At 42.0% G+C, this 27,239-nt stretch overlaps 1 protein-coding gene across 1 annotated transcript in view; it reads left to right on the plus strand.

Annotated features, from left to right (window-relative positions):
- The first annotated feature begins 3,587 nt into the window (after window positions 1-3,587).
- Window positions 3,588-27,239, plus strand: part of PPARGC1A (peroxisome proliferator-activated receptor gamma, coactivator 1 alpha) — a 50,784-nt gene continuing 27,132 nt past the window's right edge. The window contains exons 1-2 of the mRNA XM_009872457.1: window positions 3,588-3,724; window positions 8,801-8,980. Of these exons, the coding sequence (XP_009870759.1) occupies window positions 3,677-3,724; window positions 8,801-8,980 (228 nt within the window). The 5' untranslated portion in view covers window positions 3,588-3,676. The remainder of the gene's footprint in view (window positions 3,725-8,800; window positions 8,981-27,239) is intronic.

A 27,239-nucleotide genomic window follows, 5' to 3' on the forward strand; every position in this document is an offset into this window, starting at 1 on the left:
TGCCTGATCTTCTGCTGGGCATTCACTCTTGGAGGGTTGAGCAGAAGGGGTTGAACTGGTGTGAGAACTGGCTTGCAAACCTCAGTTTGCCAGAACTCCATCACTGTTTTTATATGGAAGTTTGCTTGTCCTTACTCCACTGGAAAAGTAGCAAAGTTTGCTGAAAATCAGGAAGTACCATAGTCTTGGGGGGCAAAGAAAGAAATTCTTTCTTCCTCGGTGCCATGAAGAAGGGACTACGTCCAGGGTTTCAAAATTACGCGGGCTCCAAAATCAGTAGCATCTTTGAGAATTCTAAATTACAAGGAATAAAAAAATTACCATAGTTAGAAAGTGTGGGTGAAAGAAGAGGAAGAAGAGACAAAATGAATGCTGAATCCAGGAAAAAGTCAGGGACAGAGAGCTTGAAGACTTTGGTCTTTGAATTCAGTTCCTTGTTGTTTTAGGCAGCCATAGCTTCCAGTCCTGTTAAAACTGTATCAGGATCTGGGAATTAATGCCCAAATGCTCTTGGTAGTCTCGCCAGAACTTTCTTGAATTATGGCCCTCGAAGCAAAAAAAGCAAAATCTGGGAATTTCTGTGACTGGGTGCAGAGTAGCCTGAAAACAGGGGAAGTGCAGTGATGGAGGAGGAGATCTAATGAGGAACGTTTCAACAGGGCAGGTTGGGTCAAACAGACCTCCAGACTTTACCAGCTGAAAGAGGGTTTTCTCTGCATGGGTTTGTTATGGAACCAAATAACGTGTGAGTGCCCAGATACTGCCCCAGGCAAGATATTTGTGCAGTTCTTCAGTGTTGTCAAAACATACAAGGGGAGAGCATTGCTAAAGCTACTAGGGATTGTTGAGAAGACAAGGTTTCCTTTGAGGAGAGCAGCCTAGGTGCTGGCTGGCTTTCACAGGCCTCATTTACATACGCTGAGGCTGCCCCGTTTCCAAACTACACTGCCACTGCAACTGCCTTCCTAGTTTGTCACCTCTTACAGGCACTACACTCAAAAACACCTACACATTAAAACACGTGGAAAAAAAAAAAAGATCCTAGTGAGTAGATTTATACTGTGGCTGGATTAAAAAAAATAAAATAATTCTTCCCAAGCAATGGGGAACCCTTGTTGAAAACTTGGAGTCTTTTGTAGTTGGAATCATGCTTGGCATCCTTTCCAGGTAACGCTGGGACTGCCAGCAACGTTCAAGCAGTAACGTGGACGGGGCCATAGGAAAGCTCGGAGGGACTCAGTCGTTGCTACTTATTGCTTGCACTGTCTGCGGTGCACTAAAAAGGTTCTCCAATCTCTAAAGCTTGTATGGTGAGAGCACCACTAAGGTCACAGTTTATATTTATCAGTTAAGTTGCTAATTTGAAGGGAAAGCAGTGAAGTGGAAATGTAGAAAATAGAAACAACATGAGCAGGTCAAAATATCCAAAACAGCAATATGAAATGTTCCAGTGTAAATACATTTCTATAAAAGGTGTGAATGAAACTTGAAAAAAAAAATAGATGATGGATTCGGCACAGTCAATGAACACAATTATAAGTAGGTATTGAAGGAGAATATTCCACCAAGCATGGATCCACAGATAATAATTAATAAGAACCAGCTCCACGCGAGGCAGGCAGGTGCCCAGCATTATTTCACAGTTGACAGTGCGGGAGGTAGAGGTACTCACCTTTGCCCCAGATCTTAATAATTTACTGCAGTTTTATCATTAAATCAGCATATAATTGGGAAGGAAATTAGGTTTTTGTGTAGTTGTTGTGAGAGCAAAGCAATACCGTTAATTTAATCATTTGTAGGAAGGGCTTTCTGTAGTCATTCAGTATTTTGTTGTGGGTTTTTTTAATTAAGTAAAGTAAAAACAATGCCATTTTTGTCATCTGTGCTTGGTGAAAATATGACAGTGTGATGTGATTTGCAACTTAAGCACAAGCTGAGAAAACTGTACATTTTATCAGGACTGGCAATAATGAATTACAAGTGAACACAAATAAGCTAAGAATATATCTGAGACCTCCTACCATTTCTGAAGTTTCCAGTGTCTGCGGGAAAAAGGCTATTTCAAGAACTGTACTTCTTTTTATGTATTTTTTTCTCTCAGCAAAATCGCCATAGCCTTGTATAATAATTGAATTCATTTAGCCTTTAGAATACTCAAGTTTGCAAATAACAATGAAAATGAATATTTCATGACAAGGAGGATGATCAATTATAGTTTTCTGACTTTGACTGGTAGCCCAGCGCGACGGAGCCAGCACTTACATTTCACGAGACTTTTTGCACCCGGCTAATTAAAAAACCTGCAACTTAAGACAATGAGCAGGCAGGTGGGGATGGCTAAACAACTCCTTTATACGTGGGGTTTTTTCCTCTGTTGTGAGCAGTGTTTTGCAGCTCAGTTTGGTACCTGAAGTTTGTTGTGTATGCGGTGTAAAGGGGCGTCATAAACCAGTTGCACCTGCAGCTGCCTCTATTGTCTGCAAAAGGCTTCCACGAGGAGACACTTCTGTTAACAGCAGAAGTCTGTGTTTTCATGTGACAAGAGCTTTTTTTTTCTTTTTTTTTGTTTTTTTAAAATTTTATTTTCAATGAGGAAACGCTGTGTCCAGGTCAGAGGGGTTGATACAGGGTGTTTATAGAGAAATGCACCCTGAGGCAGCGGTGCTCATAGGAAGAAGCAGGCGGAGGTCTGAGCAGTCATGGACAGGAGTGTGGCAGTTCCTCGTAACAACCCTGGCTTCTAGGGGGAGAGCACTGAGACAGAGAAGTGAGTTAAAGAGCAGCTGAGAAATACTGTAATCTAGCTAGGAGCAGGATCAGGCTCCCTCCTTGTAGCAGGTGAGATAGCTGTGTGAATGTTTTTTATAGGTGCTTGCTCCATTCCAAAGAAATGTTCAGGCAAAGGAGGGAGGGAGGGAGGGAGGGAGGGGATGTCTGCTGATGTGTGGAAAAGCTAACCTGAGTCTCAATTATCGACGAGAAACCTAACCGTTAATCTAACCAGAATACTTGGCAAGGCACAAAATCCCTGAGTGAAAAAAAAACCAAAAAACCCACAAAGAAACCCCAAAAATAAATACTGGGAGGCGTTTTAACTTTTGCCAAACTCTGGGATAGCCTCTCCAAGGAAAACCGTGCAGATGTGGGTGCTGCAAAGGTTAGGCTTGGGCTACCCAGAGCGTGCAGGCTGTAGCTCGGCTTGGAGTTACTTCACTTTTTCTTTGTAAAAAACCACAGCTCTGCCTGTTGTTTGCTTTGCGAGGGGCGGGGGAGAAAAAATAAAGGAAGCCAAGAAATTCAAGAAAATGGGGAGGGATGGGAGCGATTCGATGGCGGGAGCAGAGTTTCGGGGGTGTGGCGTGGAAATCTGCTTTGAATCACAGCGTGGTGCCGCGGCCGCCGAGGTCTGAGCGGGTTTTGCAAAGATTTACTTCACTTCAGGCTGGGTCTGCCCCTGGGTGACGTCACGGGCTGGAGCAGCGGCACCAGAAGGCTGGATGAGTGACAGCCCAGCCTACTTTTTAATAGCTTTGTCATGTGACGGGGAACAGTAGTAAGACAGGTGCCTTCGGTTCACTCTCAGAGAGGGTCTCGTTGCCTGCATGAGTGTCTGCTGCCTGCCTGCCTGCCTCTGGACTGTAGTTTGCCAGCTTTCCTGCCGTCGCTCCGCAGCTGGATGGCGTGGGACATGTGCAACCAGGACTCTGTATGGAGTGATCTCGAGGTGAGGGGCGCACGGCGTGGGCGACGCGTGGGGTGCAGGCGGCCGGCAGGGACAGGGGGCTCAGCAGGGAACCGGCAGGACGGCCGAGGTGGCATACTTTGCGAACAAGTCCGAATCTTATCTTAACTCCAGTAAGTTTGCTATTTTAAGGTTACTCTGCGATGCCTTGAGCAAATCAAAGCTGAGCTCCTGTCATCAGTATCTCCTGCAGTTGGAAACTATTTTCATGTGCCTCTGGCTTGCTTTCCCGTCATATGCAATATTTATGCTCTAAGATATTGATATGAATCGGTGTCTGAAGGCTTTCCAGTGGCGTTTAGTGGCCTGGTTGGAAAAATGCCATGTTTATTTAGAATAAGATTAACATTTATTTTAAAAAAAAAAAAAAAAAGAAACACAAACCAAGAACAAGTTGAAATTAACCAACGGCTTCAGATTTTAATTGCTTGTTTCACTGTGCTCTGTCAAAGGTTTTTTCCTTGTTTATCAGCTGCAGAATTCAAACACGCACACAAGAATGAATACTCTGTTGTTTGGCTTTAGATGCTTTTAAAAGAGATTTCTGGAAGGAGACGTTTCCCTGCTTCTTGTGGTATTGGAATAATGACGCTGTAGCTAATGTCCCATAGAGCAGGGTTCACAGTCAATCCGAGCAGTCCAACAAATGGTTAAATCCCACTGTACAGCAGAGACAACAGGATGAACCATGAGAATAGAGTTTATGCAGGACTGTGTGAACTGCTGCTGCTGCCGCCGCTGCTGCTGCTGCTGCTGCTGCTACTTGTGTAAAAATAGACGGCAATACATCAAATCCACAGCTTCTGCTGGCTACAATTCATAAAGGAAAAAAAAAAAAAAGAAAGCAGCTCCCTGGTAATCTCTGGAGTATAAAGTGAGGTTTGAGGATTTCTGCCTGTTTGCATCCGGCAAAATGGAGCATTACCTGAAAGTTCGGGCAACTTGCGAAGCGAGGCAAACTTTCTTTGGACCCCATGGAGAGGAATCTCAAATACAGACCTGCTCAAAGGAACTAACCCTCTGGCTTCGAGCTTGGAATAAGTGTTTAAAATGCTTCCCTCCGGCAACAGGGGAGGGAAAAACAGGTTACAGGCAATGCTTTTTAAGTAAGATGTTCAAGCTATAGAGAGCTACCCATCTAAAGTGAAAACGTTAACATTCTCCGCTATATTTTTCCTATCTAGCGGAGCATGCATGTGGATTCTCGAGTCTTTTTGACTTGTTTTAAATATTTGCAGCTTGCCATTGTATCCACTGATTTCTGTTTGCATATTGTAATTGCTCTTATCTTGTTTTGATTTCTTGGTAAAGTGGAATAGATATGGATAATTCATATGTCCTGTAGCTATTATGAGTCAAGGCTGTAAGTGGATGACTTTCTGGCTCCAAAGTCCTAATTGTTTCTGAGTAGCTGGAGTATCCTGTGGGTTGTTGTCTGGCTTGTAGCATGAGTCTCAGCTGCCGTAGCTTCATTTTTCCATCATGTATTATTCCTAATGCTACTAGGAGCTGATTGAGAAACCAGCTTATATGGAAATACTGAAGATTTGTTTTAATCACTGGAATTCCTGCAGTAATTTCAAGCTAGTAACAGAATAGATAATTTATGTCAATGAGTTTTTCATAGAGCAGAGGAAAAAAAAAAGAAAAAAAAGGTTTGATCTTAATATTAATTGTGTGGTGGATGGATTAACTGTGGGTAGGATTTTACCAACGTGCTCCTGCATTGCACTTCCTATAGCAGTACAGTTCTGTCTGCGTACTGCTTTGGCTCGGGGGATCACCTTTACTGATCTAAAATACCGCAGGCAGCAGGTACAGGAGGCAGCTTTCATTTTTTGAATCATTAGTGTTTGCTGTCAATGTGAAATGTATTATATTCTCACTCAAATGATGACAGGACGCCGTGTTGTTTAATAAGGGCCTGCATCACTGTAGCTGATCAGCGTCCCCAGTGCTTCGCAGCTTAATGAAGGTGATGTACAGTAAGGTTGCGAAGATTGATAGCGAGAATCCACCTGACACAGATTCTGTGAAGTCTCTCTCTTTCTTTCCTGGGTTCAACCCCTTGGCTGTTGGAAAAACCTGTTAAAAATAAAACACAGATTATTTTTTCATTAATATAATTAATATGGCACAAGTCCAGTCATCTTTTTTTTTTTTAATTTACCTTCAAAGGCACAAAAAATGTCCAAAAGGTTAATGGAGAATTATACTTAATTATAATGATTCATTATCGTCAGTGCAGTTAAGCTAATTTGTTGTTTGCGCCTGAACTAAGAGGAAAAAAAGTCTGTTGGCGTGAAATAACGCACAGTAATTAGCCTTTTGTGTTTAGTGACTGCTTTATCTTCCTAAATGTTACTATAAAATTAAGCCTATAGTTGTGGAATAACTATCATATCAAATAACAGTGGGAAGACAGTAAAACGTACGCTAGCAATGCAGGTGCACCTGTTACAGATGTATAGGCAAACAGTAAATATTGGCGTGTCAGATGAGGACAGTTTTAGGACTTGGACTGTTAAATCTGGCATCATCCAAAGGCCAAATATAAATTAATAACAGGAACACTTGCTACTAATGTGTCTCAGATTAGAAGCATAATGTCATATTCAGAAACATTGATTTTATTATCATGTCAACATTGACAAGAGCATATATACTTCATTTCAGCAATTAATTTTTTTTTAGGTGACATTGCAGTCACTATAGGCAAATGAAAGCTGCGATGAGCAAGGTATTTTTTTTAACTATTATTGTTTATGTTGTTTCAAAAGCCCGCTGTAGGAACTTAAAAATGCAGATTACCAAGAGTAAACATGTTTAAGTAGGTGGTTCACAGAGTGAACCTATTTTTACAAATGAAAGCAGTAACAGATCAGCACGATACTTCAGAAGTCTGTGGTATCAGTTATAAGCTACTGACCTCCACAACACAAACCTGAGAGTGATGCTGAGAATCTACCTTTTCAGTTAAAAACTAGATTATCCTTTAATGAGATCAGAGATTTCGGCCAAGCATCAAAAAAGGTCATCTCTGCATTATAAGACTGCTGCCAGAAGGTTTTGTCTGGCACTAAAGAAGAGGGAACTCTCTAATTTTTTTTAGATTTTTTTTTCCCGTGACCAAAATAATGATAAAAAATTGCGTGCAGTGAAAATTACTTAAGTGGGGTTTTGACTTCTTAAAGTTCCGCAGCCTCTTAAATAATAGGAAGAAAAGGAACTGCTATTTCAGAGCCTCATTTTGCAGCCTCTCAGCTCCGTTGCCCCTTGGCCTGTTCCGTGATTATCTCTTAGTGTCCTGGTAGATGTAGAAGTTGTCTGGTAAATTATAGCTCGCACCAGCTGCACTGAGTCTTTGTGCCAACAGACAAAATCTTTGCTCACGGCTGCGCTGCTGCATCCAGCCCGCGCACTGCAGACGCGCCGAGATTCTCAGCGACAAAAACCTCAATGAAATGCACCTTCAGCAGCTCATGCTTGCATTGTCGTAAAAGGCGGTCCCTGCAAGAGTGACTTAACTGGTATCAAGCAATTCACATCCATGGACACCGTGTCAGTGCCCTGCAGCCATTTGTATTCAGAAAGTGGCACTTTCTGAGTTGACTTCAGTCCATATATAAGTTGGGAAATCATTCCAGCCACCCAGTCAACTCGTGGGAGCTGAGGAGGACTTGCTATTGGCCATGCTTAACACGAAGCTGGATATACTCAGGGTGGAATCCCCAGTTCTCAGTTGATTTTAAGTAGCTTTTAACCGTTCAACGCCTGGTGCCTTTGCAGTTTGATGCGTGCTTTGCCGCATACCCGTTATCAACGTAGATATTCAGAGATGAGTTACAAGGGTACATGATACAGTGCAGGAGGAATTACTTAATTGAACAGGATGGATGTATGGGACTCCACTGTTTGCCGTGCTGTTATTGTGCGTTTTCCATAATTAGGAAATGCTTTTGGTGGCCACTCTTTAACATTTTCAACAGCCATGCTCAGGTGGATTTGTGTTATTAATTTCTTCTTACTTAGTAGTCAGTCAGTACCCTATCTAGCTTCATCCTATCGTATAAAATGGCACTTATTCCAGCTTTATTTGTATTTATCAGTTTGTGGAGGAAAATATTTTGCACTACTGAAGAGGATCCACGCAGACTAGACTTTGTTTACTAGCTCAGCCAAAATGTTTCACAGGTCCTCTATGTTAGGATTACTGAATCAGAGGCTGCCAGAGGAGAAAAACCCATTTCCCATTTGGTTCCTTCACTGCAGCCGCTGCCTGGGGAGACTTAGGAAACTGACTGAGACAATAATACGTGCTCACACCAAGCAGGTGAAAGGCTGCGTGAAGGAACGGTGCCTGTCACCCGAAAGCGAATATAGGGATACTTCAGAATACACTTCGGTTGTCAGGACCCTGACGTGTAACTGGGTGACTGCGGTCTGTACATCATCGAGTGCGTTCAGGAAAGCACACAGCAGCGTCACTGACCTGTAGTTTTTTATGCCCATACGGTAGCCACCATCGTGACTGACCTCAAGGATTGCAGTGAGGATCTGTAGAAATGAAAGTGTGACTATCTCCAGGTTGAGCTCGCCTCCAGGGCTGAAGGCTGTAACAGGCTGTGCCTCTTTAACCTGAATGCATCAGGAAATGCGTGACAGACCTTGCCCAGAGGTATTCATCTGTAACTTCTACCTGCACTGGTTCATTCTGAAGCAGGAGAATAAGGCCATGCTTTGGCCTCTGCTGTTGGATTTAATAAAGCTTTCAACACGATTGTTATCAAGGTGTATAGGGAGATGGAAAGTCATTGTCCCTGGACAGTGATGCGATAGAGAAGACAGTGTATCCTCTGCTGTCTCCCCCTCCTCTTTGCGTACCTGTATAGAGCTAATAATGCTCTAATGCGTAGTGGGGGGGTTTCCAGAAAACAAAGTCAATTTTAGTGACCCTGTGCAGTATCTTAATCGAGGCTTAATTCTTATCACATGGTATTAAAGTTAATAGATTCCTGGTAATTAATGGAACTATTTGTGTGTTGCTGTTTCCTGCAGTGTGCTGCTCTGGTTGGCGAAGACCAGCCTCTTTGCCCAGATCTCCCAGAACTTGACCTCTCTGAACTAGATGTGAACGACCTGGACGCGGACAGCTTTCTAGGGGGACTCAAGTGGTACAGCGACCAGTCGGAGATCATCTCCAATCAGTACAGTAATGAACCCGCCAATATATTCGAGGTAAGGCAGGGCGTTGCAAGTGCTCATTGCAAAGTCCTCGCTTGCTTTTTTTCTATTTTTTTTTAGCCTGGTGGACAACTATGTTTTTATTTTTCCCCAGTTAAGAGACCACAAACATGGCAGTGTGTGTTACGGGTTCTGACTGGCGCCCTTAATCCTCAGGATCAAAACCAGACCTACAATCTGGGGAGAGGAGGAACAAAGCCTTGAAAGAAATTAAATGGAACTTTTCATTTTTGAAAGGAAATGGCTAAGGAGTGCCTAGAGTGCACTGCTCCTGGTGAGGAGTTGCATGAGTGTCAGCTACAAAATAAAATAAAAGTAGAAACATGTTTGTTGTGTTCCACTTGCAATCCCAGGCAAGAAGTGGAGTACAGCATAGCAGCTCACTGATGAGTAACTGGAGCATTTCTTGTAAAGGTTTTTACCACTCAAAGCCTTACTGTGCACTTGCACACAAATTGAGAGATCCTTGTAGTTGATGTACAAAGGAGAAAAGGGGTGGATATTGTAGAGAAGGCAGTGTGGACTGTCGATAGCTCAGGAACCAGCACATTATTTGGGATGTTTCATAGATCTCCTGGTGAAGAACAGTCTTAAAGTAAAAGTTGAAGGGTGGTAGGAGAGATCTAAATGTTTTCTTTACGATTCTTCCTTTAGAATCAGGGTGCATGAGAGGGCAATTACTGTCTCTCTGTCTCCAGTCTTTTTTCTTTTGCTATGTAAAGCCTTCACGATTTTCCACAGGGCAGCCATGCCCCTCCTGAACCCTAACCTCCGTCCCTCTGTGATGACAGGAGATGCCATAGATCGTCCGCTGGCTGGGAAATTGGACAATAAATTGATTAGCTGGCAGGAAGACTTTGTGCAATGACAAGTCACAGGTGCTGCCTCTCACAGGGCAGGTACCCTGGCTGGGGGAAGCCCCAAATTATTATGGTGGAGTTTAAAGGCTGAAAAAGACTAACTGAAACAGCGTAGTAAAATACTTGCCTAAGATGTTCTGAATGAAGGTGCTCCTTGCTGTGTACATCCCTAAACCCATGGTGATCTCCCTGATGCAGATGAAGTTGCTCTGGATTTATACGTGTAACTGATAGCTGAAGACGGTCCTCTCTGTTCGATTTCTATTATTTACACCCAAGTAACTTGGAATTAATTTTATTCAAACCAAAATGAAATTAACCCTGCAAAGCCGTATGCTTAGGCCCTCTTTTTTCATTTGTTGTATAATGTTCCATGCCTTGTTTTACGAAGTTTCCAAGCCCCGTCTTGTTCTTGAATTGCAGTTGTACTGCCTCGGGCAGGGTACAGCATGTTGGTGTGTAGGTTTGGATGGTTGGTAGCAGGGAGGCAGGCAGTCAGGGAGCACATTTGCAGCTAGCATGTTAGAGAGTAGCTTTGCCTTTTTTATAATCGAGGAGACGTATTTTTCCTCATTCATCAAAAGCCAAATGCAGAGGCATTTTCCTTTCGGAAAAAGCAGTTGAAAGATGCAGACTTTCAAAATGTAAGTTCCAGATAAATAACATAATTAAGCATTTGCCAACTCTAAGCATGCAGATCGTTCCAGTAAAACCAGTGGAACTTGACCACAGGCCTGTTGCTTGCCCTGTGTGTAACTGCCTGGCTGCACTGGTGGCCACAGCTGCCAAGTGAAAAAATCATCTCAAACAGGTAGTGACGATTCCATTACATACTTTGTATACGAATTGTCACTTCCGATATGGACAAATCCTGTTCTGAAAATCAAAGCATGTTACAAACAGCATGACAACCAGATAGGCTTGTACTTAAACTCATTGGGAGATGATGGCACAAGGTGTAGTGGTCACCACGTGTAACCTCTCACAGACAGGTTTGAATGTATCTGAGGATGAGCAGCCTCCTTGTGAAGAAATAGGTGGTATGTAGCTGGGGAAATGCATCTCGGCAGCAACTAATAGGTCAGAAATAATAGTTTGGAAATGAAATACGCTACTTCTATCCTAACAGGCAAATTCTGTTGTACTCTTTGCGAATGCCTGAGTTTTCTTGTGCTCATCAGCTTCAGTAGACAGGCTGCATCCCTGTCTCTGACAGCACAGCTTGGCCCATACTTACCTGTAGAGACAAATTGTGCTCTAATGGCATTTTGCAACACTGCAGTGCAAAACTCAACTGTTTTCAGCTTCATAGTGTGTTATATTTATGTGTCTTGGTTGCTTGGCCTAGGAAGATGGGAATGAAGCAGTTATTTTCTCCTCCCATACATTAACCCTGTCCCCATTCTCCGTCGTGCAGCTGGGTACCTTGCACTATTTCTCGCCTCTGCCTCTCTGTAATGTGACGACTGGGGGTGCTCAAGAACAGAAGAAGATATCTTCTACCTCCGGGGATTATCTCACACAGTCTGCAAGGAACTATTTGTTTTAGATGAGAGAATGGAAGTTTTGTGCGGTTTCCCATTTGGTAATCTCTAGATTTTTCCACATTGATCTGCATGGGCTTTTCCTTTTAAAGAAAATAACTTTTTTAAAAACCCTTTTTTCTCTTATTTTTTTGTCAGATCATCATGGGAGTAGTATGTTTTATCTAACTTAAACTTCCAGATGAGGCCTTGTCATACAGAAATAGAAATACAATCCGTTTGGGGTGCAAGGGGAAGAACCAAAATGGCAAACAAGTGCTGGGAAGTGCAAGAGCAGTGTTAATTGTACAGGCTGTACAGTGTTAATTGCCAAACCTAACCTTGAATGAAGCACACTCTTTTGTCAGGAGTCAATTCAGTATGTGCATTGTCTAGATGAGGGCTGGTGGTCAAAAGCCCTTTAAAAGTTCCTGGATGTCTTCATTGCACTTTCTTTTTAAGAAATGCAGTGAATTTTCTGCAAATCATGTTCCTGGAAGCTCGCGTGGGCCACGCACCCACAAGCCACCCACAAGCTTAGACACTCCCAGTGGCACCATCAGTCTCACGGACTAGAAATTATTAATAGCCGTGGTAGCAACCAGGAGCCAAGTGAGATAAAGGTCCAATTAGTCTAGATAGTATGTAACTGTTGAGTATAAATCCCTGCTCTTATCCGCTTAGGTGTGATGAGATACTGGCCTTCGCCCTGGTATTAAAACACACCAGTATTTTGTAGACGCACCTAATTCATCGCTGCGTTATTCTACTCACATGCCAGTAAAACCAGTACTGTCCCAAATCAAGCCCATAGCATCTGCCCCAGCGAGGAGGCTCTTCTTACCAATATGTGTACATATGCATGTTATGAATTAGTTGATTTCTTTCTTTACACAGTTTGGTCATTTCTGTTTATCACCTAGTTTTATTTTCCTGTTGTTCTGACTACTGGAAAGATAAAATGAAGGAGTTCTTGCACCTCAGGGCACTCTGTGTTGACACAAGTTCATGCAAGTAAATAGTTAACAAGTCACCCAAGACCAGTTATTTAGGTGGGTCACTGTATCATTCACTTCCATGATTTACTTTTGTGAAGAACTAGACTTAAAAAAAATTTATTTGTGAAAAATTGCTTTGGCTACTTTTAGAAAATGAAAATTATTAGTTTTTTCCTCTTGAAGCCAATGCTATGTGAAAATATGAACAACTGTACAACTTACTGTGGCACAAGTGAGAAGGCTTGTTGTTCACAAAAAGCCATTGTCCCCTGAGGCTTTTTCAAATATACTGTATCCTGTCATGTAAGGTTAGTCATATTTAAAAATATTGATGACCCCTATGGAGAGAGAAGATATCTGTGGTGGATATATCTCCTCGTTGGCACTGCTTACAAATAACTCAACTGATGTTAAGAGAAAATGCAGGCTATAGACAGGTAATAACCTGTGAAAGTGAACTTGTGGAAAGTCATAAAGATATCTAAGTGTGGTATTCTGATACCTGGGAAAACACTTTTTTAGCCTTTAAAAAGACTTCAGAAAACCCACATTGCTTGCCCTTCTGGGGACTTCATTTATTTACCTACTTCTGTGGATGCTTACCATATTTGATGACTTTATTTTCATTTAGCATAGGTGTAGCCCAGGTTACTTTTCAAGACCATGCTATGCCCTGTGTATTTCGAAAGCCTAAATAGGGTACTAAGTTTTATTGTAGGCTGTGAAAAAAAACCCACTGGATTACAGCCAATGAGAATATGGGGAGAGAAAGAGATGCACAATGGGATTCATACTGTCTTGCCCCTGGCAATAGGGAAATTCATGGACATAAATGATTTCTTACTTATTTGGAAGGTTTTGCATCAGGAAGATGCTGAGGGTAGAGGGGAGCCTTAAACGTCACCAGGGTAATTTGCATTGGTTCAGATTATAAACTCCCTTGTGTTCTGTGGTGCTGCCAGTCTCTTTCACTACTTCAGGTTATTCATTCAAGGTTTGCAGCCAGATTGATTAATGAATTACCAGATCTTGCGTAAAATGACTTGGCCTGACTTTTAAACAACCACCACTGTTTTCTTTGCCAGTCTTGTGACTGGTGTTAATGGGTTTCCAGAGAGCTAAGCCTGTAGACTTTCTGTACTGGCCTCCTCTAGTATTTTTTCCACTTTTTAATTTTCTCCAAAACTAGTAGCCCAGGGCAGGCAGTTCAAGGAGATACAATCTCAGGGAAAAAAAAGACATAGTAGTCAAACCCTTGATGGCTGATGCCCTTCAGTGCCAAATCAGCATGATTTATCTTAGCCATCTATTCAGCACAACAGAGGCTGGAGGTGAGCTGCATGGTGTACCTCACACAATATGCATAACTAGAGCTCTGAACTTTGAAGGAAAGCCTCAGAGCTATTTGCAAAGTGCTGGTGCTTAGTGAATACTAAATTACATTTAGGAAATAGTCTACTGCTACCAGTTATACTTCATTTTTATTCTTGACACAGACACCTAAATCAGAGAACAGTAACATTTCAGAGATTATGGTAGCAGTTTGGGTATGTTCCAACACTATAATAGGATCAGAATTTTAAGGCCTTTTTTATTATTACCAATAGTCACTTAGTTTCTACTGCAGCGTACTTTGTAGGGAATTACAGCTTTTACTAAAAAGATTAAAATGCTATTATGCAAATGATTGCAGTATGTTATTATGTTTACAAATTAACATCCATGGCTCAACACACAAATTAACTAACTATTCCATCTATATTATTAAGGATTTAATAAAGTAACTGTTGATAAAAATGAGGAGCTTGGAACAGTTAATAGGAACTGATTGTGATTTAACATAGAACTTAAACATTGTGTTTAATGTTCTAGATGGTATAATGGCAGAATAAAGCTTATCAAAGTGCTTAAAAGGACTGAGATTGTGTGAACGGCATAGCAGCACGTCTCAGGCCTCGGAGCGCACAAACTAAATTGCTCTGGGCAGTAACATAGAGCAGGCAGCGTATCGGCGAATCTGGAGGTAGCACAGGACCATCTCGTATCAACATGTAGTTTCCTGCTCTAATAAGTACGGGTTTTGAAATTCAGATTTATGTACATTGACTGTTTTACATGATAAGCCCAGGTAGCATATTCGGGAACTTGTGTCCCTCTAAAATGCATCCTGTAATGAAATGCTTCTACGGCAAATGGGATTTCGCTGCAGAGAGTATTGCTGTATGGCAAAAAAAGGGGAAGGCTGAGTTCAGGCTGAGATGACTTTACAAACAGCGCTGCAAATTGCTATTCCTAGCAGTTCATAAGAGATCATAAAAGAAAACAGATAAGAGCTACTGAGGTCCTAGAGAAATGAATGTACAGTATGTGGTTATGGGATAGATTTAGTAGGGAAACAGACAACATCGTAGGTTTAATACAACAATAAACATAAAAGGCAAAAGATGCAGATTTGGGATAGGAAACTTTACAAGAACAATAAAATGTAACAATGTATCATAAAAACTGCTTGTGAGCCTAGGAGAAAGATCCTCAGTTCCAGGGGAAGAAGATAGTGGAGGCTGGGTGAAAATGCCAGAATTTTTATATTCCTGATGGAGCAATGTCATGTTTCTTGCGTGTTCGAATGCATTACTTTTTTTTAGTGTCTCGGGTCTGACTCGGGTTTCTGCATCTACTAAACAGAGACCAGCACCATAACATTACATCTGTGGGGCTGATGTATGTAAACTGTAATCTCTGAGTAGCTATGCTGATATATAAAAAGGCTCAAGTAGTAAGTGGAATTTATTTTACTTGAACCAGCTGCTATGTAATTCGGAAGAGTTTATGCAAATGCTCTGTATCTAGTGTTAGCAAGGTGTGCTGCTGCTCCCTTTTCTTTCCCACTTGGACAAACTACAAACTATCTAAACTTGTCTCTCTTTTAATGTAAGAGCCTTGCATGTCAGTTGAAACCTTCAGGCAGGAAAGAAGTCTCAAATGAGCAAACAAACCAATTGCTTTGAGAGCTCATTGTTTGATGTATGAAGCTACCAAGACCATTCCGCAGGCGCACGGTCAAGAAAATGCAACTGATCCCCTTTGCAGTCCCATTAAGGAGATATTTCACCTGGAGGAGCTGTGGCTTGAGATACTCATCGTGTCTCTGCTCTGCTGAGCACCTGTCCTTTTTGCGGGAGGGAAGACTAGAGCTCACCAGAACGGTAGTAAGCTAATTAGGTCATTAGACAAATGTCTTGGCCCGTGTTAAAACCAGCCCTTGAGGACACCGCGTTACACTGTGTTCCCACTGGCTACGTATCTAAATACAAACTGGTGTCAGCTGCCATACAGACAAAAATGTAATAGCCTCCTTTCACAGAGGTCATCTTAAATCCACTTTGGTCACAGTCACACTCCACATCTGTTTTAGTGAGATGCAACTTCTTAAGGTGGCATTTGGACTTCATAAGCACGCAGACAACCCAGCTATAAATTGCTACTGCTGGAGTTATTTTGAATAAGTGTATACTGTTTCATATTTATAATGGTGAGGCTTCATAATATTCACAGTGAATATATAACACAGATCAGTTCAACAAGCATGAAATTGTATGTTGTCAACTTGTCACATAAATAGAGCCATATTCTAGCTTATGATAATGTTAAACTAAATATTTTCTCCCTAGAACTGCAGAAAGGGTCGCAAAAACGTGGGACAGTGGCTCTGACTTTTGTTAGAAAAACACTCCCAGAGTCACTGCTAGTGGGAAGTAAATATTTCTAAGATTTTTCCCGGTTTTTGCTTCCTTGTTTGAATAACAACAGGAACAGAAAGTTTAGCTTTCTTAGATAAATGCTAATTGACTAAACTGTTAAATTTATTTCCCTTAATGGTTTTATTTCTAGAGTAACGTCTTCCTTTTTGTGTGTGTGTGTGTGTGTGTGTGTTGCTATTTTTGCACTGTGCATCATTGCTAATTGCTACTAAATGCTCCATCTTAACCCTGGCGTGCTCTTCCCCTGCTGCCCCATCCCACTTAACATTAACTCAGGCCCATGCCATTACAGAAGGATTAAATCATAGCAAGGCTTTATTTAGGAATTCTTTTTTTCTTAGTGCCACTAACCTATTGTGCATGTGTAGGTCAGAAAGAGCAAATTACATGAAGCAAATTTGTTGCAGGGAGAAGGTTTTGGTATTGAATCATGTCAAATCATTTTTTTCACCCATGAGCAGAAAAATACACAATGAAGGATTGGGGGGTGTATGTGTGTCTGTGAAAACTTATCCACTCGTAGCTCATATTATGCTACTGTAGTTGATACTCAGATGCACCAGAAATTTGTAACTTTACTAGAGGAGTGCCCCCTGCCAGACTTTTGGGCCTTTTTTTATCTGGTGTCTGGGTTTTATTTTGATAGCTTTGTGCAGGTGCATGCGGGATCCTAATGCCTACATTTGCAAGTGAGGGACTGCAGCATCGGCACGCACGCTCAGCTGTGGAGACTGGTTTCAGGTCTCTGTGGAAATCAGCCCCTTTGCAATGTGTAGCTGGTGGCTTTGGCTGAGTTTTCCATTCTGCATAATGGAGCAACAGCCTTGCTTCGTAATGATTGAGAAATTAATTAGCACTTTGTGGTGATGATGAGTCTGAAGGGCCGTGATTGGAGTTTGCTTTTTACCACATGCAGTAATCACTCGGTTTTGTTTATGAAAGCACAGAACCAAAACCTATTGAGATTTTGGTGTTGTCATGAAGCCTGAACTGTGTGATGCACTGGAATAATACTTCCATTTCCTCATACACATCTGTGCTTTTGTACTTTACTGTGTGTAACACAATGGGGTGCTGGTCCATAATAGGTACTTCTAATCACTAAGACTATAATCAGAACAACAGAGTATTTTCTGTGAGGAGCCGTGGTGGCAGCCTTGGGCAAGTGTTGTTGACTTGTTGATTTATGACATCTTTAAGTTGCCTGAACTGCTCACAGTCATCTACCTCATCACATCAAGTTCAGGAGGATCAGCCCTTCCAAGCACGATACGGTATTAGAGGTGTCAAACAGGCAGAGAGAACTTCTTACACCTCTACACTTCTGTCTGCTGCCATATCTGCTCCTTGAGGGCTCAGTGATATTAAATCTTTGTACGGATTTAGAGGGGCAGTCCATTAAATGGTCTGATGGGACTGCAAATCTCTCCTGCAGGATATATGCTTACCTGAAAATAGAAAAATTGGGTGGAAAACTTGTTTCTCACCCAAGAGTTTACTTGCAAGGAGGTGGTGGTAACAGCTGGAGGATTGGGTTGGTCAGAGGAACGTTCTGGTTCCCTGTCAGCTGCTGGAAGAAAAAATGGGAATTGTCTCCTGGAATCAGTTTCTCCTGGAGGAAATTCAAAATTGTTTCTGAAAGTGCTCCTAAACCTTTTATGGGAAAAACAATCGTTGTTCTCCTAAGTTGTTGTTTTGGCAGTGGCATAACGATTCCAGAACTGCATCAGAGAGCACAGATGTAATAAATGTTATGGCAGGGAAAGCTGTCACCAGCATTTTGACTTTGGTGAGAACACTGTTGGCTTACATGTTTCCACAGAGCAGTCAGTGACCCCAGGTGAAAAGCAGGTATGAGAGTTTTTTAAAAGTCGTCTAGTATTCAGGATTATTTTTCTTTTATATGCATCACTTGACTTGCTACATCTAGTTATAAAGTGGTCCACTCTTCCAGGCACTGTGGATTGAGACTGAGGGTTGGGGACCTTGAATCTATCATCTCCACTTCAAGAGGACTTGTTGGTGAGGTGTAGACAGCCAAGTAGTGCAGGTGACAGCATGACTGGTAGAGGATGAACTTGAAGCAGGCTTCACAGAATGGTTCAGGTGGGAAGGGACTTTAAGAGGTCGTTCGATCCAACCCCACCCGCTCAGGCAGGACCACCTAGAGCAGAAAGTTGAGGAATTACTTCTGTATTCCTCTGATGCTGCTTCTCCTCCCTTAAAATGATGCTTCATTAAGTGTTTTATTAGGATGGGTAATGAGTTCCTGACTGCATTTGGAAAATCTTACACTGTAGTCTTAAGCAACTGTGGAATCTCCAGGAGGCATGTCTGTATATAGCAAGAAGTCCATCATGGCCAAATCCTAGTTTTCAGAGAAAGATGGGTGGCAGCCAAGTGTGTTCTCAGTCTGGCCTCAGTTTTCATGTCAGATTTTCGTTAAGGAAACCTACCTATTGGGCTAGTCTTAGCTTCCACAGGTCCTTAGCTTGTCCATTTTCACAGTCTTTTTGTCGGACTAGTGAAATCTTAAAGTTGTCAAGTAAAAAAGGATATGTATGCAGTTATTTTAAAAAACAAAAACCTAAATACATGCTTATTGATATATGGTTTTATGTGCCCTGTAAGACATTTGACCCTCTGGGCATGCACAAAAGGAGTAGTAGGCTTGTATTTCTACCTATCTGGGGAAAACGTAATGCATTTTTTTAAATTCTTTTTCTGGTTTTGGATTTGCTTTACTTTTTCCCCCACCAGGACTGGTGTGGACTTCTTTGGCTGTATTGACTTTTCTTACAAGCCCATCAAGCACTCCTCAGGCTAGTATGAACATTATCAATTGTCACCTCAGCAGCATCTGGAGAAAAGCCAGAAAAACCTGTGCATTGTTTTTTGTTTGTTTTTATTTTCTAAGACATAAGAAAATACTACACAATCCTTAACACTGCAGAGACACTCATCCATTTCCAGTGAAAGGGTGTCAAACTGCTTCTGCTTGCATGTGGTGGGAGTGTTGCCATCTCTTGTCATTTTCTTTGCTGTTGATCCCACTCTTGAAAAGGAAGGGTCAGGTCAAATGCCTTTCTGAAGACCAAGTCTCCCATTTGCAGCAGGAAATCTCTCGGGCGGGGAGGATAACATTACAAAACAGAGGCTAACATTACAAAACAGCTCTGCGGCCTCTGGCACAGTCTAGAGCATCACAGACCAATAACTCCTATCATGTCACTGTTGCAGCACCTTATTATCTATGTTTTTCTGTAAATCCGATCTGAGACTGTCATTACCAGTTTCAGGTAGGTGAACACCATCTGGGTGAAATAACCATGTGCCAGTGATGGGCTGGAGGGGCCTCTTGTTAGTTAATCATCCCTACCTTCCCTTTGATGAGTTAATTTGTCTGTTGAGCCATGGAGGAGCCCCCAAGAGCTCCCAGGAGCCCCTTGTTAAAATTCTGCCGACAAATGGGAAGATAGGGATGATTTCACTCTTTTTGTTAGAGCCTGTGCTATCTATGATACTGCTAAATCATGCATAATGCATACCTTTCTATGCTGTCTTTTTGTTACAGTTCTAGTAGCACATTACTTCTTCGTGAATTTACTTTTTAAACATTGTCACTGGATACCTAACCCTCTTGAAAATCTCATCCCATGAATTAATTGCAGTACTTCCATGTGGCCTTTTAGTAACTGGCATGACAGGTTCATCGGCTGTGATACCAGGTTATACTCCTTTTTTTCTTTTTTCTTCTTCTTTTTTTTTTGGTTACTAAATACAGTCTTTATTTGCTTGCCTCGTAGTTATGCCTAAAAACCCTGTGGTAGGGGGATATCTCTTTGCATGTGTTAGTGACCAGCCCATCCCTGTTTTATGGTGTGCACTTTGAAGTCCTTGGAAAGAGCAAAAGTAGTGAAAGAAGAAAAGATCTGGGTCTAGGGGCTTGTGAGTGAGGATAAAGCCAGGCTATTCTTCCTCCAGAGGGCTGGAAGCTCTGCTATCTAACTGAGCTCCTCTTCCTCCCAGCCAGTTGGAGGCAGTTGCATTCTAGTGAGCTTGCCCAGCCCAGAGAGTGAAGTTCTAACCTACAACACAGCCAGGAGATGCTACTTTGAAGTTGCGGTTGTGTCAACGTGATTTAGGATTACCAAACCTGGGGAGAAGCTGCCTTAAGTAGTACATTCCAACATGGAGACTCGGTTATCACCAGACCTAAGAAGAAAAAAGAATTAAATTTTAATAATTAGAAAGCCAACAAAAACGCACACATACCCTCCCCCCAAGAAGACCAGGAAGCTAAGAAATACTGTCATCTGGAAGATACTCTTCTTCCTTTTTAACTAGTCAGACAGGGCTTTTAAGTTCTGATCCAGTGTTGCTACTGACAGATCAGGACTAGCTCTTGCAAGGCCATATATATACCTCTGCACAAGCTCTGTTCTGAGGGAGAGAGCAGACCTCTCCTGCAGGAACACTGGGGAGGTGATGGAGGGACACTGGATTAAATCTGAAAGAGTCAGTTGGGATCCTGCTGGGCTATGAGCTCTGGGTAGAGGTGACCATAATGTACCAGGCAGGTTGCCAAGGAACTAGTTGGCATCTCTGTATTGTGTTTCCAGAACTGGGTTGGGAAGGATTATTTGACTGTGTGCTGTATAAACCCAAATGGTGTCCAAGAGCCTGCACTTTGCTCTGACTGCCTGGGGAGCTTCCCCAAAGTACCAGGGAGTAGGAATCATGTCAGAGTATCCACACTGACTCACTTTGAGTCCAGTATGGTCAGAGCTAATAGGCCTAGGTCTCTACTGGACCATCAGCATTGACTTACACTCAACTCCTGGCACTTGAAGCTCTGTGAACAGAGTCCAGATGCACTTGAACTGCCTCTCTGTGGACCCCATCTGGACCCAAGACAGCTCATTCTCTTTCTGGATCTCCCACAAGATTAGACTTGTGAAACTTCAATATTTAGACCCAAAGCTAATTGAGGAAGAAGAACTATCCCTAAAGTTCAACATACAGTACTTCTTATTTCCTAATCTGTGTTTTTGAAAATTGTATATATATATATGTTCTTAAAGGTGTGCCTTGGCCCAACAGGCACATCAGAAACTTTGTAAAAAGTTATTTTTGCAGTTACTGGGTTTTTCTGTCAGTCCAGCTTGAAACGTCCAGGAATGCTCCCATCTCAAGCTTGTTGCACCATGTACATAGCAGGAACCTCAAACTGGACCCTTCCACTTGATCTCCTATTACTCCCTCCTACATGATCCCTCCAGCTTGCCTTCCATCACCATTCCTTAGCTATTTCCCGCCACATCTGTCAACTGTTGCTTTTTTCCCCAACTCAAATTCACACGAGTGAACAAAAATCTACTCATGTCTCTTGTCCTTCCCTACACCTGCTTCTGGGAGTGCAATGACACATACCAGTTTTATTGTCCGCCAATGTTACCGCTCTGTTTACAGCAGATTTAAGAGTTTACATTAGGCCACAGTGTTATCTTCCAGTTTTTCTAATTCTATCTGCTGGCAATCCCAGCTATGCGGTTGGGGTGGCTGGCCCTGTCCTAAAGGAATTTGTGTCAATTTCTGCAGGGACAAATCCTCCCTGCGCTAAACCGCTTTGCAGTATTTGCTCAAACTGAAATTTTGACAAAGACGTTCTGTCCACATCCACCAGAAGAGATTGCCTTTTTTTTTCAGATGCGCTTGGAGGTGGATGCGTTGGAAGCTGCCTGTACCTGGCTGATAACTGAGACTGAGCATCTATGTAGCACGATCCATGCCCTTTTCTAATTTGTCTTTGAATGACAAATGTGTCTTCACTGAGTCAGCAAAAGAAGAGATCCTATGGTGGAATTCATTGCCCTTCTATCCCTTTTAGCGGAGCAGCTAGATTTTCCCAATTCCTCCCCAAAATCAGTCTTTAAAAGAGCTCTTATAAAGACATCCCTCAAATATATTGTCCAGAACTGCATTGTATTCTTTAGTCGTATCTGATCAAGACTCTTAATGTACTGCGATTTCTTTAGAATCTCTCCCTAGCCATGCTGGTATATTCCCAATTAAAAAAATTCAAATCTTTGTGAAAATCGGAGTCACAAGGTTTTAGAGACAGTTCACATTAGTCCTCATCACTGTTGCCTCTAGGGAGTCACACCTAAGAGTGTGGATGACCTCAAAAAAGAAAAGCAGATTTCGTTGCAAACTTCTGCATTTCACACAGGAACCATGCCCAAGTTAGACAAGATTCTCTTGAGAGGCTTTAAGATGAGAAACTGGTCAAATTTTGCATGGCTTCAGTTTTCCTTGCAAGTGCTCTGTTCAGTTCTAAAATTATGTCTTTTTTAACATCGCAGCTACTAACTAGGAAGCTAAACCTTTCTCATGGGAGAGGCCTTAGTAAAATAACTGTATGTGTGAGGAGGATGGCAGAGCAATAGTGTGGCATAGTAACATGCTTGTTTTCAATAGCAAAGGAGTCAAAAATGCTCATAGAATTGGAATGACAACCTACAGAATATTGCTGACTGCTATTTAAATGTTTGAATCTGTCAGTGCAAACAAAATGCATCTCCCAGTGTCAAATCTGTAAACTCTAAAATTTCTGGAGATGTCTATGTTCTACTTTTTTAACGCTTGCACCTTTGGATAGGTGCAGATGTCCTTTCTGGTCCTGAAAGCTACTCAACTAGTGAAGGATTGGGGACACTTCACAGGATGTCCTCCCTTCTGGAATTTAATAATTGTTTTGCATCAGGGTGTAATTGTATCTATAGGTAGTAGACAAACCCACTAATTCAGGTATTGTAACTCTTGAGTATCTTCCCAAATTGCATTCCACGATTTGGTTAGATTTTATCTTATCTCTAACCTTCTTGCTTCAATAAACACAAAATATCTAGCCTGTCTTCTCCCACCTTATACACAAGGAAAATCATGGAGACTTAATCTGTTGCTGGCATTTAAAGATACAATTTCTCATCCTAATTCCAGTTCACTCTGTCTGTTATCCCACAAATGCCTTGTAGAAAGTATTTTATCCCTGATCCTGTGCCAAAGACGCTTTCTTCCTCCATCACGGCTGTCTGATTTCCTGCGGGCTTTGTAACGACCTTTGCAGGCTGTGGTAGATGACACAGTCTTACATACGAAAGTCCACAAAGGAGTGCCACATCTCAGGCTGTCACTTCAGCTCAGAGGGTCCTTAACAGCAGATCCCTGATCTTGAGCTATTACTACAGGCAGAAAGTGTAGTCTCTTCACTAGCAAAGAAAAGAAGGAAAAAAGTATACAGTGAAAAGGAGGGCAGCAGCATAACAGCTTTTTTTCTCTCTTTTTTTCTGTCTGGCAGGTGGTCAGACTTTGCAGACACCCTGTACGCTGCTCTCCCATGGGCTCTATTCCTTGGGGCTCATGCAATAAAGCTGCTGTCACAGTACCCTGTTGGGGGTGATCAGGGGTTGCCTCAGTGAATATTTTTATTTCTAAGTACCATCCAAATTCTAAAGGAAAATATTTTCCTAACTGGCTTATATTAATTTGGGAATCTTTGAGATGAAGCTCTGCTGAAACCTCAGTTCACTTTCTCCTACTTATGTTTGCTTGGGACAAACCTGTCTATGTGACTGTTTGTACAGGTAATGACCTACCCAGCCAGCTTTGGATGTTTTCTGGGTTTATCTTTCCAAAGTTATGCAAAGAGAGGGCCCCACTGAAGCAATACATTTTGTGGCCCATTTGTTCTTGCAAGATGCTTGCTGAGTTTCTGTTATACTGTAGTGTCTTCCTCCTGTGTTTTGGGGGGTTGGCCCATTGTTTTGTGGTAAGCAAGAGCGTCTCCGTGCTCCATGCTCTTTCTCACTGTTCCAAACTTGTCTCTTTTGCTGTAGCATACATCCCCACATCCACTGTAGCATACATCCCCTTACATCCACTGTGTCATGCAGATATCCTGTGGCTTTCTAGTATGGAGGTACATCTGACGTAACAGCTTTATTCTGTTGTAGCCATTCACTACTGTCTCTGTGTTAACTTTCTCTGGAAAGTGAGCAAATGTGGTGGGGACTTTTTTTTTGTACAGAAAAAAGGCAAAATCATCAAGTTCCATGAATGCACAAAATATGACTTCCCTTAGTTATGTTACTGTGAACCTGGTGCTTTTGACAACCATTTTTTCAGCCATCTTCTGTCAACTGGAAGCTTGGCTGCGGACGCCTTGGGACAGAGACTGCATGTACTATTGATATTAGTGGAAGTTGTCCTCTGCTTAGAAGGGGAGGCTCTTGCTGCTGGTTGAAGCTCTGCCTTCCACCATGCTCATGGATGCTTTCTGGCCTGGCAAAGTTGATTAATCTCTGCACATCTTGCTATAAAGCAAGAATTATAATCCTCCTTTCTTTCATAGTTTGAACTGTGAGTACTTTCTACAGATACTTTCCCTTTCGATGTGACTGGAGATTGTTCAGAGCAATAGGGCTGTCATTTTGCTAGTGCTAGAGTAACACTTAACCAGAGATATTTGAATTGCAGGAGGTAGATAGTAATGTTATTCATCATAATGAAGATGGAATATTATTTTTGCTGCGTGACTGTGCAAGGAAAGGCTGAGAAATAGATGGTTAAAATCACTGAGTGCATGTTTTCAAAGACAGGGCTTGCTCAGCAGCCAGGTGACAACAGACATGTTGTTTATTTGACAGAGAGGCTGTGAACTTAACTCCTGACTCAAAAAGAAAACTTGCTTCCCAAATGAAGACATATGGCAGGTTTTAATGGCAGTTCCAAGACATGTGGCTAGGTTATGTTGCTATACGTGAGCTTATAAAGGCACAGGGTATATATCTGGTGAGGGAATCTATGAATTCCACCACTATTTAAGAGTGAAAACATTTCTCACCCTGAAAAGAGAGTCAAACAAAAATTGTGTCTGAGAGGACAGGCTCTACCAGCTCCATGACTGTTGGACGCAATGCAGCCCAATAAGGGAAGGAACTTCTGTTCAGCTGCATGGTTGGGTTTTAGCTTGATCTTGCTCAGGGCTTTTAAAATTGTTAGAAGTGACTCACACTAAAAAGTTGCAGTAAAACCAGGAAGGAAAAAATACTGGAAAGCATGGTAAAATACGTGCCTGCATCAGCCTCCATTTGGTGCTCTCGTTATGGCAATCGTCCAGGTGCCAAGACTGGGTGGAGTACCTGGGACATTATGTGGAAGTCGATGCACAGGAATCGGTGTGTGCGAGAGGCACCTGTTACTTGAATCCTGTGATCCAGATCTGAGCTTATACAGTGAGTGCCCACGATGATGTTACCTGCAGAAATGCAGAGTTAAGGCAACAGCAGCAGGAGGGATGTTACACCGCGTGACTGATTTCTGTGGTGATGTCTTTCTGTAGCACAAGTGAAACGTACGTAAGGACAGAGAACATTTGTGCTTTGCTTTCAAGTTTCTTTATTTTGGTATCTTGTAATGGTTTTCCGTGAGCAGTGGATGAACAGGTATCCCACTTAAGACCACTTAAAGATAACTGCTTGCAGCCTCGGAACAAAAAAAAGAAAATGTCATTTTACACGTTTTGAAGATGAGGTGGCTTCATTATAGACTGTAGGGTCTTGCAGTTTTACCCCAAAGAAAATACTGATAGCTCTACAATTCAACCGGCAGAAAACCATGTCAGACTAAGGAGCCTTGCCCATATGTGCAAGTCCTCTTATGGTACCAAAAATCATTTAGTTTTCTTTTAAAGTCTCAGGCAGTGGGCTAAAAATGTCTTGCTCAGATACGCATTTTGGAATTTCAGAATTAAATGTAATAAAGCAGATTTTTATTTTTATTCTCTTTTGATGAGACATGCAATGAGAGAGTGAGGACGCTGCATTAGAATATCTTTTGATTTGCTATTTGCTATGTGTTAAACATTTATATTTCAAAGAAGCGTTTGTACCTATACCGAGTGTTTGGCAAATCCAACAGCTCATTAGACGTTAACAATAGCAACGCTGCTAAATAAAAAGGATTCATAGGCAAAGTACCCCTCAGGCTATATCTCTGAGAGAAAAAGTGGCAAATAGAATCAGAAACTAATTAAATAGTCAGCTAAAGCGAGCATAACTTTAAAAAGCTGTAAAACTACCAAAAATGGAAACATATTACAGTTATCTGCATTCACAGTGCAGAACAAGTTTGGTAGTATTTAAGATAATTCTCTAGTGCCTGCTATTTTTAGTCCAAGGGTAAGCTTCTGTAAGAGCCTTTCAGCGTTGCATCCCTTTAACCTGGCCTAACAAGCTAAGCCAGTAAGCTGTCTGATTTCCGTCTTAGAGGAGGCAAAGAGATAGCTAAAACAAACCATTTGTGGTGAAAACGCTCAGCCTATCTTGTCTTAAGAGCTTTCTTTGTATAGATTTTTTTTTTTTTGAAATGTCCTATTATTAAACGTTGCTTGTCAGAGACTAAAATGTCAGGCTTTGCCGTTTGGAAATTGTAGAAGTGCAGGAATGAAAAGAGGACTTTATGGACCCAGGCTAATGGAAATAACTATTTCTGCATTGCCACCGGTGAAACCCAATCAGGGCAGTTTAGGATATTGCTGTCGATGCATCCGAGGAAAAAAAGGAGCATGTTTAGTTCTTCTCAGGGAAGGATGGGCAGACATAAGGGGCCTGATTTTCTTCTCACTTACACTTAATCTGTCCTGGTTTAACTCCATTGAGTTGGCCGGGTGATGCTTGAGTTGTGCTGCTCTAATCCAAGGGAAGTCAAGCTGGGGTCGACGTTACGCTCCCAGTGCCTCCAGCACTCGGGCGTGGGGCACCTTTTGCTGTCAAAGCTGCTGTAAAACTCTGCAGTGCTCATTGCATGCTGGTGCTTTTGTGTTTCGGGTGGATAAAACTTGGCAAATTCACCTACAGGTAGCTCTTTTTTACTGGAAATACTATATGATTCCCTCTCCCTAAGGTACAGAATGAAGTGCAACTATGTTTACTTTCTTCTCTCTCCTTTCCTTTCCCCCCCTTTCTCTCTGGTGGTGTGTATGTGTAATTCTCGTGTGCGTTTACAAAACAGGATTTTATTGCTACGTAAACACAAGCGATCCTACCCGC

This window comes from Apaloderma vittatum, unplaced genomic scaffold, assembly GCF_000703405.1.
Source record: "Apaloderma vittatum isolate BGI_N311 unplaced genomic scaffold, ASM70340v1 scaffold2567, whole genome shotgun sequence".
In the NCBI taxonomy this organism is placed as follows: domain Eukaryota; kingdom Metazoa; phylum Chordata; class Aves; order Trogoniformes; family Trogonidae; genus Apaloderma; species Apaloderma vittatum.